The 19,307-nt window shown below is 40.7% G+C and overlaps 1 protein-coding gene across 1 annotated transcript in view; it reads left to right on the forward strand.

The window, feature by feature from the left end:
* Positions 1–19,307, forward strand: part of MRPL48 (mitochondrial ribosomal protein L48) — a gene marked incomplete at both ends in the record, with an annotated part of 43,849 nt that overhangs the window by 15,430 nt on the left and 9,112 nt on the right. The window contains 2 exons of the mRNA XM_084239753.1: positions 2,578–2,666; positions 15,376–15,545. Coding sequence (XP_084095879.1) covers positions 2,578–2,666; positions 15,376–15,545 — 259 coding nt within the window. The remainder of the gene's footprint in view (positions 1–2,577; positions 2,667–15,375; positions 15,546–19,307) is intronic.

The following is a 19,307-nucleotide window of genomic DNA, read 5'->3' on the forward strand; positions in this document are numbered from 1 at the left end:
AACTGAGGCATAGGCCAGAAGTGCGGGGAGGGCTGGGAGAGGTGGGGTGAGAGGATTCACCGGGGACAGTGAGGAGCAGAACAGGCAGATCTAGTGAAATACACTGCTGAGGGGAGCAGCTGGTGAGAGGAGAGGTCTGCTGCGCCATGTGGGTTAGCTTCCTGGCCGGGGATCAAACTCGTGCTGCTCTGTTTGTCCAAAGCGTCATAGTGCTGAGACTTAACCCCTTGCACCACCAGGGAGGCCCAATTTGCATGTTTTTTATTTCTAGTTAGTTAGGCATTTTTCATGCATTTACTGGCCATTTGTCCTTTTCTTTGTCCATTTTTCATTTGTGTTCAGGGAATCCCAGTGCCTAGAAGGCTGCAAGGCACAGGATAATTTACAGCATCAGCACACCAAGATAGTTCTACTTGAAAGGCATTTTTCATGAGTTCTTTCAGGTATCTTTAAAATCAGAAATTTCAAATTTGGATTATACAGATGTTCAAAAAAGAAGATTTGGGAGTGGTGCGCCATTCCTCACTCTACCAGTCGTACTCTGTGTGAGCTCAGGGTACATTCCCAGTTGCTCTTTCCAAGGAAGGACCTGATTGTAATGGCTGTGTTTTTCTTACGGTTTAAACATACATGGAAAGGTAGAAATAAGTAAATAAATAAATAAGTACATAGTATGTATCTTGTGTATGAAAACCTAAAGGTTTTAAATGAAGGGAATGCTGAATCTTGTTATTATAGCTGAGAAAAATGATAGAGTCGGAGAAACTTGGTACATTCAAGTCCAAGTAATTCAGTGTAATAAGAACAAAGTTTGAAAAGAAATTTTGAAAAAAGTAGGTAACTGCCAGGGCCAAATCATTTCAGATTGTCTTGGTACACTATCCTAAGGATCTTTTTCTTTTCCTTCTTAAATATACACTTACTGAGAACATACTACTAACCAGGTGCTGAGAATATCTGCCCTTCAGGGACTTACAGTCTATTGAATGGAGAGAATATCTTATAATTAGATTCTTGGCTGGGGCCCTGCTAAAAATTCCTGCATAGCCCTGCTAAAAATGCTAGTTCCGGTTCTGAAGGAGAAATAATTAAAATGAAGTTGTTTTTCTTCTGTCCTGGACTGATGGTATTAGTTCCCAGTTTAGTAAACAAGGACATTGAAGGACTGTTGACTGTGCCATCTATGAAGGAGAAGAAGGGTGTCCCGTGTGGGAGAAATCAACGCATGAAACATCCTATAATTCTGCTAATTAGAAGATTTTCAAGGTCTCCTTTTGAGATCCTGGAGTTTTGTGTCTTCTTTAGTGAAAAGGAGTTGTATTTTCTCTTCTGAAGCTGCAATGTTAATGTGACAGCAGGAAACCCAGCTTAATGACACAGGGGGAAAAATCCAGTTGAACTTATTGGAAATCAGAGGCTTTCAAACTTGTAAACTTCATAATTGAAATTGCCTATTAAGCTGTTTAACCCTTGGTAATTTCATCCAAACCTCTCATTTAAGGGGAAAATGGTTAATTTAACAGTGCTTTAAACCAGTGTGGTAATTAACCAGCTGCTTTAATTATAGGAATTGCCCCCAAACTGTATTTGAAAATGCCTTTTTGCCAAGTAATTCCAGTAGATCAAAGACAGAGCAAGCATTTGCAGCACTTTTACCTAAGATGTGTCATCATCTTGAAGAGCAGTTTTGGTTCTGCTCTTTGAAACCACTGATGGGCGATTGAGTTTCTGTGTGTTTAAAACTGGTGCTTGGCATCTGAGTTTTCTGTTTTTATTTACACACAATGTTTTACTTAGAATGGAGGCATGGGAGAACTATAACTATGAAGTAAACTTAATTATCTTTATTTAGGGCAGCAAAAGAGTTTCACGGAGACCGTGACATTTGAATTGGCCCTACAGGCTTGTAGGATTTTGCCTGGAAGAGAGGTGTAGTCTTACCAGGACAGACAGCCTGGCAAGGCACCCAGGCATGAAAACAGCATGGCTTATATACAACGACTAGTGTAGCTCTGTGACTGAGGAGCAAGGTGTAATGGCCTGGAGGAGTGGGAGGACCAGAAGATGAAGTAGCTGGAAATAGATTTAAAATCAAGGTTCTTAAATGCTTACCTAAGGAGTAGGTCACTACCAAAACATTTTGAAATGTGGCAAAGACCTTCCCTGTCCCATTCATTGGTGTCTCTGTAGTACCTGGTATAGTGCTTGGCATATAGTAAGTACTTAAAAAAATTGTGTGCAGTAAATAAATGGTTGAATGAATGAAAAAGGACATGATTAGATTTGTGTTAGAAAGATTTGTCTGTCATGGCTGTACCACCATGGGCTCTAGCAGGAGAAAATTTCTCAAAGAAAGATAAGTAGAGGGGTTGGGATAAAGTCCAGGGGCCAAAAGGAAAGTAAAAGGGGGTAAACTAAGTCAGCCTAGGATCAAAAAATCTCTCTGGCTCTTTAAACCACAAGAGTTCTGCTACTCCAGATATTACCAGTTTTGCAATGGAGAATTTGTTTCCTTACGTATGACCTGTCTGTCTGTGGAGAGCTTTGAAACAGGTTTTTTTCATTTTTCTCTTTTAGGTGGGATTCTACTGAGTACCAGTCGGCAATATAGGTCAAAACCCACTCATGGCATTGGAAGATACAAGCACCTAATTAAGGAACAAGAGGTAAAGAGGCAGGAGTCCTTTAGAAAAGGATGGTGTGCAGCTTTTGCAAAGATGCAGAGATCAGATATGTGTAGACTGGATAATAGTAGAGCTAGAAAGGGTGGAGGTCACATCTCATTCCTCTCTGGTTAGTTGGGATATAATCCAGATTGGAATTGTTTCTACCAGCTCCCAACCTTTTCCCTAGGCCAGGTTATCACGGTATTTAGCAAATGTTTTGGTTTATTACTTGAAGTACTTTATAAAAGCATCTTCTTGTTAGATATGGCTCTCACAGTGGAAATGATACATTCACTTTAGTTAAATGAATGGTCTGTGGCAAGTAGAGGTGGATTGACATTTTCAGCCAGTACTGATTTTTATAGTATTTGCAGATTTAAAATGTATATGTGTTCCTTGGATTTGTTATCACAGGTAACTTGGAGTTGGTTCTAAGCACCTCTTTCTCTGACCCAGTTTCAGGAGTGCGTGTGTGGTGGTTAGATTTCAATGCATATGCAGAGGATTTTGTGGTGATGTGGATACATCACTGCCTTGAAAGTCAGAAGGTCTGGCTTGGAGTCACAACTCTATCACTTCCCATAAACGCACTATTAGCTAGGGGCCTCCCTGGTGGTGCAAGGTGCTAAGTCTCAGCACTATCAAGCTATTGGCAGCCACTGCAGCATGAGTTCAATCCCCTGCCAGGGAGCTAACCCACATGACGCAGTATACTTCAGTATATTTCAGCAGTATATTTTCATAGATCTGCCTGTGAAGCTCCCCATTCTGTCTCTGGTGAATCATCTTACCACTCCCCAACCCTGCACCTCTGGCCTACACTCCACTTCTTATATGCATAAATAAATAAATAAATAAATAATGGTACTGTTAGGAGGAAGATTTTACTATCTACTTTGGAAGATTTCAGCATTACTTTTGGGTCTTTGGCTTATTTTAATACTCCCACATGACCATGTACACCCCATTGCTGCTTTCCCCTTGTTAGAAGTCCAGACCTGTTTGGGCAGCAGAAGTCACTCCACTTGCCATTTTTTCCTGAGCATCATCCTTATATCAAGGGTTTCATGAATATGGCCATGTCTGAGGCTTATATGGGGCAGGCAGCCCCCCAGCAGGAAACAGCTGGATTAAAGCAGTTACTTTACAGTGGGAAGAGTACTGAATTGGAAGCCAGGAAGTTTGTGTTCTGGGCTTGGTTCTGTCACTTAATAGCTTCATGGCTTTGGGTAAATTAATCTTCCCCCTCTGGGCCTGGTGCGTCCTGATAGTATATGTAAAATGTTTTTTCTGTGTGTATTTTTCTGGGAAGAGAGTGCTTTGCTTTTATCAAACTCTTAACAAAGGTTGAGAAACTCTGGATTAGAATATTTTTGAGAATCATTCAGCCATGCTGTTATGAAATATTTATCAAACATCTATTATGTGTTAGGCACTATTAGGGGTGCCTTGCCTGTTCAGACTGGGTAGCAATAACATTTTACAGAATGAATGAATACAACCTGGTTCATGCTCAGAGGAAGCTGGTTTACCATTAGTGATGAGATACAGATAATTATGGTGCCAGGCAGAAAGTGACAAGTGCTAAAAGGAAGATACAAAGTGCTATTAAAAATTCAGGAGTGATTTACACCCTTTCTGAGTTGTGACCCTTCAGAGTACGTTGTTGGAATTGTTTTATTTTGGGACATCCCCCTTCTAAAAGTCTCACATAAATTAGCAGAAAATAAAATTAGTTTTGTTTGGGTGTGTACTTTTTTTTTTTTTTTTAAATTTCTTGGGATCCAGGGGCCTCCCTCATGGCGCAAGGGTTTAAGCACCGCACTGTGAAGCAATCCGCAGCCTCTGCAGCACGAATTTGATCCCCGGCTGGCCAGAGCGAAACCCACATGGCGAAGCAGACCTCTCCTGTCTCGCCCGCTGCTCCCCTCAACAGTGTATTTCAGTCAATCTGCCTGTTCTCTTCTCCACTCTGTCTCTGTGGATCCTCTCACCCCCCGCATCTCTAGCCTGTATCCAGCTCTTGTATGCATAAATAAATAAATCTTTAAAAAAAAAATTTATTGGGATCCTCCCTCAAAGACAATTGCCTGCATATATTCTGCTGTGACCTGCTCCTTAGCTGATATAAAAAGCAGCTTAATGCTGGGCCTCCCAGGTGGCGCAGGGGGTTAAGTCTTGGCACTATGACTCTATCTGCAGCCACAGTGGCACAAGTTCAATCCCCGATCAGGGAGCCAACCCACATAGCACAGCAGACCTCTCCTGTCTCACCTGCTGCTCCCCTCAGCAGTGTATTTCAGTAGATCTGCCTGTTCTGCTCCCCACTCTGTCTTTGGTGAATCCTCTCACACACACACACCCCACATCCACCACACCTTTGGCCTATGCCCCAGCTCTTGTATGCATAAATAAATAAATCTTTTTAAAAAAGAAACTTAATGCCATGTTTAATGCCAGCTGTCTCTATCTTTCTAACTTCTCCCATCTATGGATACTGTACTTTAACTGCATTGGGCCGCTTGCTTTTTATCCACATCATCGTACTGTTATTCAAGGTCTCTCAAGTGCTATTCTCTCCACTAGGAAGACCTTTTCTCCTTCTTCACTTGACTAATACATCCTCACCCTTTAAATCCCAGTGAGGAAGCAGGATGTTGAAAGAAAAAAAATGCATCTCCCCTTCTGAGAAACCTTCCTGAATTCCTTGTACTGGGTTACTTGTCCTATCATGAGCTGCTAGAGTTCCTTGTGTTTCCACTCGCCTAAGACTTACTGCTCTTTCTTAACTGTCTGTTTTGATGACTCTCTTCACCTCTAGATTGTGAGCTCCCTCAGGATAGAAGCCATGTCTCATTTTTTTGTGTATCCTCAGTGCTCAACAGAGGACTTGGCATCAAGTAAAGCGCAGTTGATTCAGTTGATTGAGCTCAACTGAAATGTAGTTATTGGAGTTTTTCTGAGCTTTTGTAAATACGTAACCCACTATCTGCCAACAATTGGCTGCAGATGAGCTTGGTTACTTGAAGAGAGTAATGCTGCCTTGGTTAGAGCTGTAGACTTTTCTCTGATGTGATTCATTGTCCCGGGGTGGCTGACACATTAGTGCTGAGTAGTGGTGGAGATTGCTGTGGGTGCCTCCCTTTCTATGCAGTACTGCAGGAAACTGAAAGCTTACAGAGATTCTGTGCCAAGTTCCTGTCTGTTTTGCTTCTCTGGGAGCTGGACTGGATACACTCGAAGGCATCTTCTGGCCCCCTACCTCTCCCTAAGCCTAAAACCTAGAAAAATCAATAAGTAGCCAGATTCCCATTTTTTCCCCCTCTCAGGGTGGGGTGTCTATTCTCTTGAGTCCCACATCCCTGAAACAAGACTTAATTCTATGCATAAAGTCCCAAGCCCTTGCACAATTTCTGCTTGTGTAATTTCTTCATTTCTTCTTCCAAGGACTCCACATTCAGTCTTATGACTTCTGAGCCTTGGAAAGAAAAAGGGTATATGCCTCAGCTCAACTTCCCTTATTAATTCTGGTTTCTCCCTTTATCATCTTTTGGTTTCCTTTATCTCTTTCTTACATATCCTGGTTTATAACTCTAGGTTGGTTCCCATCCCTCCATGCTTATGATTTTGTGCTTCATGCTTCCCTGAGAAATTGGTGAGAGGAGAGAGACAAAGGAAGCTTCCTCTTGAGTGGCAGCATGGGGGGTGAGAGCAAACCATGGGATCCCAGATCTCTTATAGCACAGACCCTGATTCCCTCTCAGTGATTGCCCTCTGCACCCTGTGCAGGTATATTTCCTCACCACATACACTCATGCCTCTGTGCCTTTGCACATGCTCTTTCCCCTGTGTGACATGATACCTTTCTTTTTTTCCCCCCTCATCCTATGAGATCCAGCTTGACTGTGGCAGTGAGTGATCACATTTCACAGCATATCTCTGTAGCTAACACTGTGTCTTAATGCATAGATCTCATGATTCCCTCAAGGTCCTGCATTATTCTGTTAACTTTAAAAGACTTAGGATTGTTTGGAGTGATTTTTATTGTAGAAATAAAAATAATTTAGTGCTTCGCACTTGTATAGTGCTAGGTGATATCTCCCAAGACCACTTATTTACCCTCAGCTGTTGCCCAGCCTCCAATCTTGAGGTAATAGCAGCCCAAGAATCAGAGAATTGCCTAGAGGAAGATGTGGGAGAGTGAAATGGAGACAATATAAATTGCTATCAGTTCATAATTGTTAAATGTTATGTTTTCCAGGCTCTGGGGCAAGAAAGTAAGGTATATATTTCTAACTCAAACAATTTACTTCCTATTTATAGAAGGACTGCCATGAATCATGATAACCTTTCTCTTGGAAACATCCTGCTGTTTTTACTGTTGACATAGAGGAGGTGTCTATCAGTTCTGACACCTATTTATTTTGTTGTAGCACCCATAGATAGAGTAGTTCTCTCAACCACAAGTCTGTGAGGAAATTGTGGCATCATTCCCAGAAAAAAACAGCATATCAGAATTACTTTATGGTGACAGTCCTAGCTTCCTAGGAATAGAAAGATTGCTTTTGCCAATGTAGTTGTGGTAAGGCTAGAAATGGATTATTAAGACTGGCTTAGAGAGAATTGTTTTAAAGTAACATCCATGTATTCTCTCATGACTACCTCTTATACTCATTGAAAAGAAAAACTATCAGGGCCTCCCCGATGGCGCAGCAGTTGAGCGCTGGGTTGCGAAGCTGCCTGCGGCCTCTGCGGCGCCGGTTCAATCTCCGGCTGCTCCCCGGCCACCGGAGGAGGGTCCCCACATGGCGCGCAGACCTCTCCTGTTGCCCGCTGCTCCTCTCAGCAGTGTACTTCGGTCCTTCTGCCTGCTCTGCTCCCCGCTCTGGCTCTGGTGAATTCTGTCACCCTCCCGCGCTTCTGACTGTACCCAGTGCATGTATAAACAAACAAACAAAATAAATAAATAAATAAAACACGCCTCTAAAAAAAAAAGAAAAGAAAAGAAAAACTATCAGCCTAGCATCTATGTGCCAGGCATGCTGAGCACAGGTAGTCTCTTCCTACAGAGTGTGAGTGTACAATGTGCTGGGAAAGATAGTGCTTGAAAATGTTACTAAATACATGTGCTAAATGCTTTACTAGAGGAATGAATTAAATATCAAGAGAACAAAGATGAAGAAGCAGTTATCCCTGAAAGGGTCAGTGCAGGTGTTACAGAATTCAGCTCAAAAAACAGTTATGAGGGCCTCCCCGGTGGCACAGCGGTTGAGCAATGGGTTGCGAAGCTGCCCGTAGCTTCTGCAGCGCCAGTTTGATCCCCAGCTGCTCCCCAGCCACCGGAGGAGGGTCCCACATGGCACGCAGACCTCTCCTGCCGCCCACTGCTCCCCTCAGCAGTGTACTTTGGTCCTTCTGCCTGCTCTGCTCCCCACTCTGGCTCTGGGGAGCACTCTGAATTCTCTCACCCTCTCGCGCTTCTGACTGTACCCAGTGCTTGAATACATACATACATACATACATACATACATACATACATATCTTTAAAAAAAAAAATTTATGAACCTGCACCCTGGCACTAAGTATGTAAAGTGCTCACAGTCCTCTACGAGCACCCAGTGGTTAGGTTAACTGGAAACACTGGGGCAGTAAAGGACATAGTAATATAACTATAGAATTACAATTTTGTCTAATCCATGGTTATTAAAGATTCTCTTTGAGGAATCTAAGACCAGAATAAATCACTTAACCAAGTCACTAGTAATTTCCAGAGCCAGTATTTTTGAACTGAGGATGGTCAGAACCTATCTAAAGTCTACGCTATTTCCAGTTCATGTAAACTCACTATTTTGAGCTTTACAATAATCGTAGGTGTTACATATGAAGGAATTGATGCCTAGAGAGGTCACTCATTTTGCTTAGTTACTAAGCAAAAAGTGAAGATTTGACTCTAGATTTTCTTTGACTTCCTTCTAAGTCTAGTGCTCTTCATGCAGCAACAGGCTATATATGCCTCTTGCCATTCCAGTCAGGGCCAGGCCTTTTGTCTAGCATATGTCTCTTGTGCTTGCCATTTTGAGTTACCAACATAATCACTTGATCTTTATGCACATCTTATTATTGACTGTTCATTGTACCATCACCAGATCATCCAAGTCCTCAGATGTAAATTTTATTTCCAGTAAAATTTTTTTAAAACAATAAATTTTATTTCCATCACCAGAATTTCTTGAAACTGAATATGCCCCAGGCATAGTGACCTTTTCCTCTGAAGATTAGAATGATAGAATTCCCTCCCAACTTCCCACCTGGATAATGCTATCTGTATACTACCTGTATACCTGTATACTTTTTTTTTTTAAAGATTTATTTATTCATGCATACAAGAACCGGGGTACAGGCCAGATGTGCGGGAGGGTAAGAGGATTCACCAGAGACAGAGCGGGGAGCAGAAAAGGTAGACTGAAATACACTGCTGAAAGGAGCAGCAGGCGAGACAGGAGAGGTCTGCTGCACCATGTGGGTATCTCGCCGGCTGGCTGGGATCGAACCTGCACTGCAGAGGCTGCGGACAGCTTCACAGCGCTGTGCTCAACCACCTACACCAGCAGTGTAGGCCCCTATACCTGTATACTTTTGCAGGAACTAGAGGAGTGAGCCTAGAGCTGGAATTACAGACCCAGTGTCCAGCCATGGCTAGACAAAAAGTGGTTATCTTTGTCATATTTTTGTAACCTTCAACAAGTTACTCCTCCTTTCTGGGTCTCAAATTCTCCTTGTATGAAGTTATAGAGAAAAGGAGGCAAAGATGAAAGTATCTTTGAAATTCCTTTGGGATTTGTAACCTGTTATTCTAATCTGATTCCTTTCTCCATCTGCTCTTTTTTTTTTTTTAAGATTTATTTATTTATGCATACAAGAGCTGGGGCACAGGCCAGAGATGCAGAGGTGAAAGGATTCACCATAGAGAGAGAGGGGAACAGAACAGGCTGACTGACTGAAACACACTGCTGAGGGGAGCAGCGGGCGAGACAGGAGAGGTCTGCTGCACCATGTGGGTTGCTCCCTGGCTGGCCAGGGGTCGAACTCATTGCTGCAGAGGCTGAAGATTGCTTCATAATGTGATGTTTAACCCCTTGCGCCACCAGGGAGGCCCAATCTGCTCTTTTCTTTTACAAAGGAAAGAGTTTTTCTTTTTCTATTGCAAAGTTTCTCAATAACCTTATGCAAGTAACTTACCTTGAGAAAACCCCAGTCTGTAAAATAGAGGTGATAATGTGAACATTTTGTATTAAAAAAGTGTAGTAATTTATCCTATGGCCATGTTGGGGAACATAGTGCAGTCCTACAGAGACCTAAGAATAGCCATCTTGGGCCCTGCCATAGTGAGTCCAGGTCAGTCAAGAGTGCCAGAGTTTGATGGTGGACAGTAGTCATCTTCCCTACCACCTTTCTCCTAGCCTCCCTTTCTTCCCTGCCTGGCTCCTTGCTCAGACTTCTTTAATAGTTCCCCATGGCAGTTATGAGATCTGAACTCAAAAAGTAGGAATAAAAAGGAAGGAATGGATGTAAGAAAGATTGAGCAGGTAAAACTATAGGAACTGCTATCTGATATTTTGCTCTTGCTAGCTATGCTGTACCCTGGCTCAGAACTGAAATACAATATCACAGTCAGCTCCTGATGGTACGGATCACTCCAGACAGATCTAGGCTGACATGGAAAAGCAAGTGAGATGCCAAGAGGGATTCTGAATCAGCTTTCTTTTTTTGTTGTCTTAGAGCAACACTTTTCAAAGAGCCCTTATGTTACACTCGGTTAAGAAAAGATTCCTGGAGGCTGCAGAGAAGTTCCTACCTTCACTGAAAAGTTTCAGCCTTTCCCTATTGCATTCTGACTTTAGCCTTCTTCACAGCTCACTGCAGGGCTGTCATGATGAGAAGTGTGGATTGCTGCATTTGGTCATGGGTGTGGTAGGCTCTGAAGAAGAGAGAAGTCACTGTACCTTGATGTTTAATTTCTAAAAGCTGAATGACCCTGAAATGGCCCCCAGTGTTAGGAACTTTAGTAATACAGAGATTATGGTGAAAAATCCCTGTATTGGGTGTTAAAAGATCTAAATTTTAATTCCTAGGATCTGTACTGTCTAGCTCTGTGACTTTGGAGGACATATTTAATCTCTTTGAGCTTCACAGTATTCCCATGCAAAGATAAAGAACTGGGACAAAGTCATCTCTAAATGCCTTCCCATTCTAAAATCCTAAGATAATGATTCATTGAATGTTTTCTTTCTGTCAGGACCTGTACTTGATATGGGAAATACAAAAATGAAAATAGTAATGAACATTAACATTGATTGTCTATGTGCCACAGATTGTATCATTCACTTTTTATATGCACTATTCTTTTTAAAGATTTATTTATTTATGCATACAAGAGCTGGGGTACAAGCCAGAGATGGGGGGGAGAAGAAGATTCACCAGAGAAAGACTGGGGAACAGAACAGGCAGACTGACTGAAACACTGCTGAGGGGAACAATGGGTGAGTCAGAAGAGGTCTGCTGCGCCATGTGGGTAGCTCCCTGGCCAGCCAGGGATCAAATTTGTGCTGCAGAGGCTGCATATTGCTTCATAGTGCGGTGTTTAACCTCTTGCATCACCAGGGGGACTCTATATGCACTATTGTTTTCATTTCCTGGAACATTGCTGTGAGATAAATAGTAGTGACCTTGTGAAAGGAGCAATCCTTGGTCCTCTCTCTACTTCTCTGAATTGGGTCCCTGCCTTCTTAGGTTGACTTGGATAGCAGCAATGTGAGGGAAGCATTCCAGATGCTCTGCCAGAAATAACTGCTGTGGCAGCCACAGGCTATTGGCTGTTAGACAGGGGTGACTTAATACAGGTAAATGGAGATAAGTTTGCCCTCTCCCATTTTCTAAAAATAAATCCCAACTTTTTACCAAGTAGCAAATCTTATTATAAATCTCTAATAATAAGACAGTGTGCTATTGACTTAAGAATAGACAAGTAGCCCAAGGGAACAGAATAAAGAGTACGGAAACATAGAGAATCATCTCTATGGGCATTTAATATATAACAAAGGTGACAATGCCATGTAGGGATGCTGGGTCAATTGGATTGAATGACCATGTGAAGAAAAAATAAAAGACTGTGGACTTCTATTTCACACTGTACAAAAATAATCACCTAAAATGGACTGAAGATCTAATGCAAATATTGAAATAATTAAACCATGATAGGATAACATATGAGAATATCATGATGATCTTAAGGCTTACAAAGATTTCTTTAACAGAATCATAAAAGAAGCCATAAAAGAAAGAATGAGTAGATTGGACTACATTGGACTACATTAAAAATAAGAACTTCAAAAATAAAAGGAATCCAAATTGGAAAAGAAATAAAAATATCACTATTTATAGGTGACATAATATACACAGAAAATCCTAAAGGATCCACCAAAAAATATTAGAATCAATAAATTAGTGCGTAAAGTGGCAGGCAACAAAATTAATATACAAAAGTGTTCCTATATGCAAAGAAAAAACTAGACAATAAATAAAAGAAAACAATCCCATTTACAATTGCATAAAAAAAAATTAAGGGGCCTCCCTGGTGGCTCAAAGGGTTAAGTTGCAACCTGAAGCTATCAGCAGCCACTGTAGCACAAGTTCGATCCCCAGCCAGGGAGCTACCCACATGGTGCAGCACACCTTTCCTGACTTGCCCGCTGCTCCCCTCAGCAGTGTATTTCAGTCAATCTGCCTGTTCTGTTCCCCACTCTGTCTCTGGTGAATCCTCTCAGCACCCCTCCTCTGGCCTATACCCCAGTTCTTGTATGCGTAAATAAATAAATGTTAAAAAAATTAAGTACCTACAAATTAGCAAAGGAGGTGAATATCCTATCCAACAAAAACTATAAAAGAAATAAGACACAAAGAAATGGAAAGATTTTCAATGTTCATGTATTGGAAGAACTAACAGTTAATATGGCTATCTTACCCAAAACAATATACAGATTCAATGCAATCTCTATCAAAGTTCTAATAGAATTCTTTAAGAAATAGAGCAAAAATTACTGAAATTTGTGTAGAACCATGAAAGATCCTGAATAGCCAAAGCAATTCTGACAAGAAGAAAGGAGGTATTATACTCCCTGACTTCAAACTATACTACAATGCAATAGTTATCCAAACAGTATGGTATTCAAGTAAAAATAGGCATATAGACACATGAAATAGAATTGAAAGCCCAGAAACAAACCCACATTTATATGAATAGTTAATATATTACAAATGAACCAAGAACATACCCTGGATAAAGAAGTCTCTTCAACAAGAAGTGTTGGGAAAATTGGTCAGCCACATGCAAAAGAACAAAACTAAACTACTATCTCACATCATAAACAAAAATGAATTCAAAATAGATCAGAGACATAGATGTAAGACCTGAAACCATAAATACCTGGAAGAAAACATAGGTAGAAACACTACAACACACTGACTTCAGGAGTGTCTTTACAACAGCAAGGGAAATAAAAGTCAAAAAATAGGACTACATCCTATTTTTTTTTTTTTTTTTTTTTTTTTTTTTATAGAGGCATGTTTTTTTTTTTTTTTTTTTTTATTTTTATTTATTTATTTGTTTGTTTTGTTTATACATGCACTGGGTACAGTCAGAAGCGCAGGAGGGTGAGAGAACTCACCAGAGCCAGAGCGGGGAGCAGAGCAGGCAGAAGGACCGAAGTACACTGCTGAGGGGAGCAGCGGGCGGCAGGAGAGGTCTGCACGCCATGTGGGACCCTCCTCCGGTGGTAGGGGAGCAGCCGGGGATCGAACCGGCGCCGCAGAGGCCGCGGGCAGCTTCGCAACCCAACGCTCAACCGCTGCGCCACCGGGGAGGCCCCATCCTATTTTTAAAAGCTTCTGCACAAAGAAACTATCAATGCAAAAAGATACGCTACTGAACTGAAGAAGATATTTGCATATCATACATCTGACAAGAAGCTAATATCCAAACTCTACAAAGAACTCATACAACTCAACAAAAAAATTGAATAACCCAATCAAAAAGTGGACAGAACAGCTAAGTAGATACTTCTGTGTGGAAGACATACAGATGGCCAACAGGCACATGAAAAAATGCTCGTTGTCACTATCAGGAATATGTGAACCAAAACCATAATGAAATACTACCTAAGATCTATGAGGATAACCCTTATCAAAAAAGATAAGAAGGGCCTCCCTGGTGGCACAGCGGTTGGGCGCTGGGTTGCGAGGCTGCCTGCAGCCTCTGCAGCGCCGGCTCGATCCCCGGCCTTAGGGCAAGGGTCCCACATGGTGCGCAGATCTCTCCTGCCGCCTGCTGCTCCCCTCAGCAGTGTATCATCAGTCTGCCTGTTCTGTTGCCCGCTCTGGCTCTGGTGAATTCTCTCACCCTCCCGCGCTTCCGACTGTGCCCAGTGCTTGTATAAATAAATGAATAAATGTTTAAAAAAAAAAAAAAGATAAGAAACTAAAAGTGTTGGGGCCTCCCTCGTGACCTAGGGGTTAAATCTATCACCCCTGTGGCCTGAGTTTGATCCTGGCCAGGGAGCTAACCCACATGGCACAGCAGACCTCTCCTGTTTTGCTTGCTGATCCCCTTAGCAGTGTATTTCAGTAGATCTGCCTGCTCTCCCCACTCTGTCTCTGGTGAATCCTCTCCCCCCTGCACTTCTGGCCTGCACCCCCAGTTCAATGCAAAAATAAATAAATTTTTTAAAAATCTGAAAAAAAAAGGAAGAAACTACATGTATTAGAGAGGGTGTGGAGAAGAAGGAATCTTTGAATGCTGTCAGCTTACACAGCAGCTTACACAGATTGATATGCCCTTTATATGAAAGGGAAAGATTAAAATAATTTTTCTACTATTCAGTTCTTAAAAGGAAGACAGTATAAAGAATTGCAGAATGTAAATAAATGTTAGGAGGGTTGGAAGAAAACTAATGCTGAACTTCTTTGCAATTGATTCCTTTAAGATTCTAAGGACTCATTCCTCAGAAAATTGTGTACACATGTAAATTTTTACTTGTGGGTTTGGGGTTGAAAGATCCCTTGAAATTTACTGTGGGTTCTAGATTAAGATTCTGTGATGTATATAACCTCATCAATTTAAAACATGTGTTGGGCCTCCCCAGTGGCTCAGTGGGTTGAGCACAGCACTGTGAAGCTGTCCGTAGCCGCTGCAGCGCCTGCAGTTCCATTCCCAGCCGGCCAGGGAGATACCCACATGGCGTGGCAGACCTCTCCTGTCTTGCCCACTGCTCCTCTCAGCAGTGTCTTCGGTCCCTCTGCCTGTTCTGCTCCCCACTCTGTCTTTGGTGAATCCTCTCACCCTCCCGCACCTCTGGCCTATACCCCAGCTCTTGTATAAATAAATCTTTAAAAAAATAAATAAATAAAACGTATTCATGTTAAATTAATGCCAACAATATTCCCTCTCCTTTCATTGGCAGATGTTAAAGCCTAAACTGGCAAGGGAAATTGTCCATTCCTTCCCAGGAGAATGTCAGTTTGTAGTTGGGTAACCTGGGAGAAAAATGGTGAACAAATTTATTTGAAAGACTGATTTCTGTTTATTGACAAAATGGTACTATTAGAATTTATTGTATAATACTTTGATTTATTTCTCTGTTCGCTTTCTATTTAGCCCAAGAAGAAGAGGGGAAAAGTGGAAGTGAGACCCATTAATTTGGGGACCGATTATGAATATGGGGTTTTAAATGTTCACCTGACTGCATATGATATGGCCTTGGCAGAGAGTTATGCCCAGTATGTTCACAACCTCTGCAACCGTCTCTCCATTAAAGTTGAGGAAAGGTATGAAGGATGCTTTTGTACGTGTTTTTGGTGTGGGTAGCATGCTTTCTTTTTTCTTATTGTTATTAAATGAGATTTTGAGACATAATTTACATTTAGCAAAATTCACCCTTTTTAGGTATGTAGTTGCCACAAAAATAATTTCACTTGTAGGTGGAATATAGGGAATCTGAACAATGGGTGGCAGTGGGGAGACCAACTTGCAGGCAGACCATAGATCTGAGGCATTCTGGGGGGGGTGAAGTGGGGTCAAAACAGGGGAGGAAAGAACATAGGGACTATGGTGATGGTTCACAGGTGCTGTGTGGGTGGGAGAATTGGGGGACTTCACCTGAGGGGGGAAATCAAATATTGTACAAAAATGAACAACAATTTAAGAAAATGAAAAAAAAAAAAAAAACAACCCAAAGTTCCATTAACCCAGAAAATTCCCTTGTGCCCGTGTGTGGTCAGTCTCCTCTATTCTCTCAAATCCCTGGCAACCACTGATCAATTTTCTGTTATTTTAACTTCTTCAGAACATATTTTCTTTGATGGCATGTCTGTTCCATTTTTAATATTGGTTTGTCTTATTGTTGAATTATGAAAAGTTCATCGTCTGTTTTTGGATACCAGTTCTTTTTCAATTTGTATTTTGCAAACATTTTCCTCCAGTCTGTGTCTTACCTTTTGATCTTTTTAACCAATGTATTTTGAACAGATAGTTTTTCAGTTTGTTGAAATTCAGTTAATCAATTCCTTCTTTTATTGTTTGTGCTTTTTTGTGTCATAGCTAAGAAATCTTTGCCTTACTGAAGGTCACAAAGATACTTTCTTTTTTTACACATACTTTCTTATGTATCATGTGTAGGTTTTTTTTTTAAAGATTTTTATTTTTATTTATACAATAGCTAGAGTACAGGCCAGAGGTGCAGGAGGGTGAGAGGATTCACCAGAGACAGAGTGGGGAGCAGAACAGGCAGACAGACCAAAAGCACTGCTGAGGGGAGTGGCAGGCGAGACAGGAGCGGTCTGCCGGGCTATGTGGGTATCTCCCTGGCTGGCTGGGAATCGAACCCGCGCTGCAGAGGCTGTGGACAGCTCCACAGTGCTGCGCTCAACCCGCTGCGCAACTGGGAGGCCCTAGGTTGGTTTTTTTTTTTGTATATGATATAAAATATGGGTCAAATTTATTATTATATTTTTTGCCTATGCATGTTTAGTATTCCAGCCCCATTTGTTTCAAAAGATTTTCTTTCTACATTGAATTGTTTTAGTTCCTTTGTTGAAACTCAATTGACCATGTATGTGTAATCTGATTTTTCAACTGTATTTTGTTACATTGATCTGTATAATTCTGCTATACCAGTACTACACACTCTTGATTGTTGTTATTTGGTTATTAAAACTACAACTTTCTTCTTTTTTTCAATATAATTTGGCTATTCTAGGTCCTTTGGTTTTCCTTAGAAGTTCAAGGATTAATTTATCCATTAGTTTATCAGAAAGGAGCCTGATAGTATTTTGTTGCTTATTTTGTTGCTTATTCTGTTTCCTCTGATCCATTAACATGGTATATCTGCCCATTTATTTAGCTATTCTTTGCCTGTTCTACTTTTCATTTACTCTTTAAATTTGTTGGAAAACTGTAAGGGAGGAGAACTAACATTTGCTGACTACTCCAGGCCAGGCACTTTACATATCTTATCTCAGTGTTTCCAAAAGTGTGGGAAGTCCTGTGGTTTGCCTTAAATAACATTAAATCACATGGTGAGAAATTTCTTACTTTTAAATTCTCAACCTAATTATGTCAAGAAGAAATTCTTGGTGTGGTGCTGGTATGTCCTTAGCAACACTCTAGCACTTCCTATTTTTATAACAGAGAGGAGACCTCAGGTTCAAAAGCCTTGGCAAGCAGTAGTATCTAACAGAATTTTATAACATTACTTTGTTTTCACTGTGTTTATTTCTTATTTTTATTTTTTTTAATTGAGGTAACGTTGGTTTACAACATTGTTTGTGATTTAGAGGTGTAGGATCTCCCCTTCTGGTGTTGTCACCACCCCACCCCACCACTAAAGCACCCATGATCCTCACTACAATCCATTGTGCTCCCTCACTGCTTTGTTCTCACCCCCTCCTTACCTTTCTGATAGTCTCAGTTCTGCAGTCAGATTTCTCGGGTTTGTTATTGGTTTGGTTTTAACTGACCTTTGTTTTGTATCTCTATATTTGATATATCAGTGATACCATCTGGTATTTGTCTTACTCCTTCTGACTTACTTTACTTAGCACTATTCCCTCCAGTTCCATTCATGTGGCAAATGTCAAGAGTTTTTTTTTTTTTTAAATAACTGAGTAGCATTCTATTATGGGTCAACATCCTGACCCACTTATGTTTTTGATCATTGTATTTATTTTTAACTTACCTTCTATTTATGGCAACTAATACTGCTTTTCTATTTATAGCAGTAATATAAAGTCAGGCATATTGAGGTATAATTTATAGTCAATAAAATTCACCCTTTAAATAATCAGTTTTTATATGAGTTTTGACAAATACCATCATCATCAAAAAGTAAATACTGGGCCTCCCCCGGTGGCGCAGGCTGTTGAGTGCAGCGCTGTGAAGCTGTCGCAGCCTCTGCAGTGCTGGTTCCATCCCTGCCGGCTGGCAAGAATCCCACATGGTGCACGCAGACCTCTCCTGTCTCACCCGCTGCTCCCCTCAGCAGTGTATTTCAGTTAGTCTGCCTGTTCTGTTCCCTGCTCTGTCTCTGGTGAGTCCTCTCACCCTGCCACGCATCTGGCCTGTACCCCGGTTCTTGTATTCATGAATAAATAAATCTTTAAAAAAATAAAATACTATGAGAGTCAAGCTAGAGAATATTTCCTTCATCTCAGGATATCCTCTCCTATGTTTATGGTTTGTTCCTCCTGCACTTCCAGTCCCTGGGAGCTGCTGAGCTATTTTTCATCCCTATAATTTTTTTCTTTTCTAGAATGTTATAAATGTAATCATGCAATATTTTTCCTCTTGAGACTGACTTTTTGCAGTTAGGATATTGTATTTGGGATTCATCTATATTATTGCCAATGTCAGGTAGTTTTTTTCCTTTTCATTGCTGAGGAACATCTCATTGAGTGGATGTAGCACAGTTTGTTTATCCTTTCACATCTTGAAGGACATTGTGTTATTTCCTGTTTGGAATAGTTATGAAAAAAGACACTATAAACATATACTGGTTTTTGTGAGATCAACATAAGTTTTCATTTCTCTAAGAGTGTGATCGCTGGGTCAGATATTAAGAGAAGTGTTTATTTAAATTTATAAAAAACTGCCAAATTGCTTTCCAAAGTGACTGTATCATTTTACTTTCTCACCAGTGATATGAATTCCAGTTGCTCCACATCTCAGGTTTCTTTTTAAGATTAATTTTTAAAGTGAGTTGATTAAAAGAAAAATATTTAATAATAGTTTGAGTGGTTTGCTATTGTAGCAAAGTAATACACAGCACAGTATGGTCCTGTGGGGAAAACTATACTTTTTTACTCATTAGATATTAGTGTTACTAATTAGTATTTTTACTCATTAGATATTACTATTAATATTATCATTTTACCGATGAAGAAACTAAGTCTGAGAAAGGCCAAAAGTCACAGAATCAGTAAGTTGTCTGGGTTTAACCCAGTTCTGTCTTGCTGCAGTATTTTCAATTATAAAAAGCACCAGGCCTTATTTTATCTTTAAACCATATTTGAACTCTTGAACTTTATAACAGA

This window comes from Talpa europaea (genome assembly GCF_964194135.1).
Source record: "Talpa europaea genome assembly, chromosome: 1".
Classification (NCBI taxonomy): Eukaryota; Metazoa; Chordata; class Mammalia; order Eulipotyphla; family Talpidae; genus Talpa; species Talpa europaea.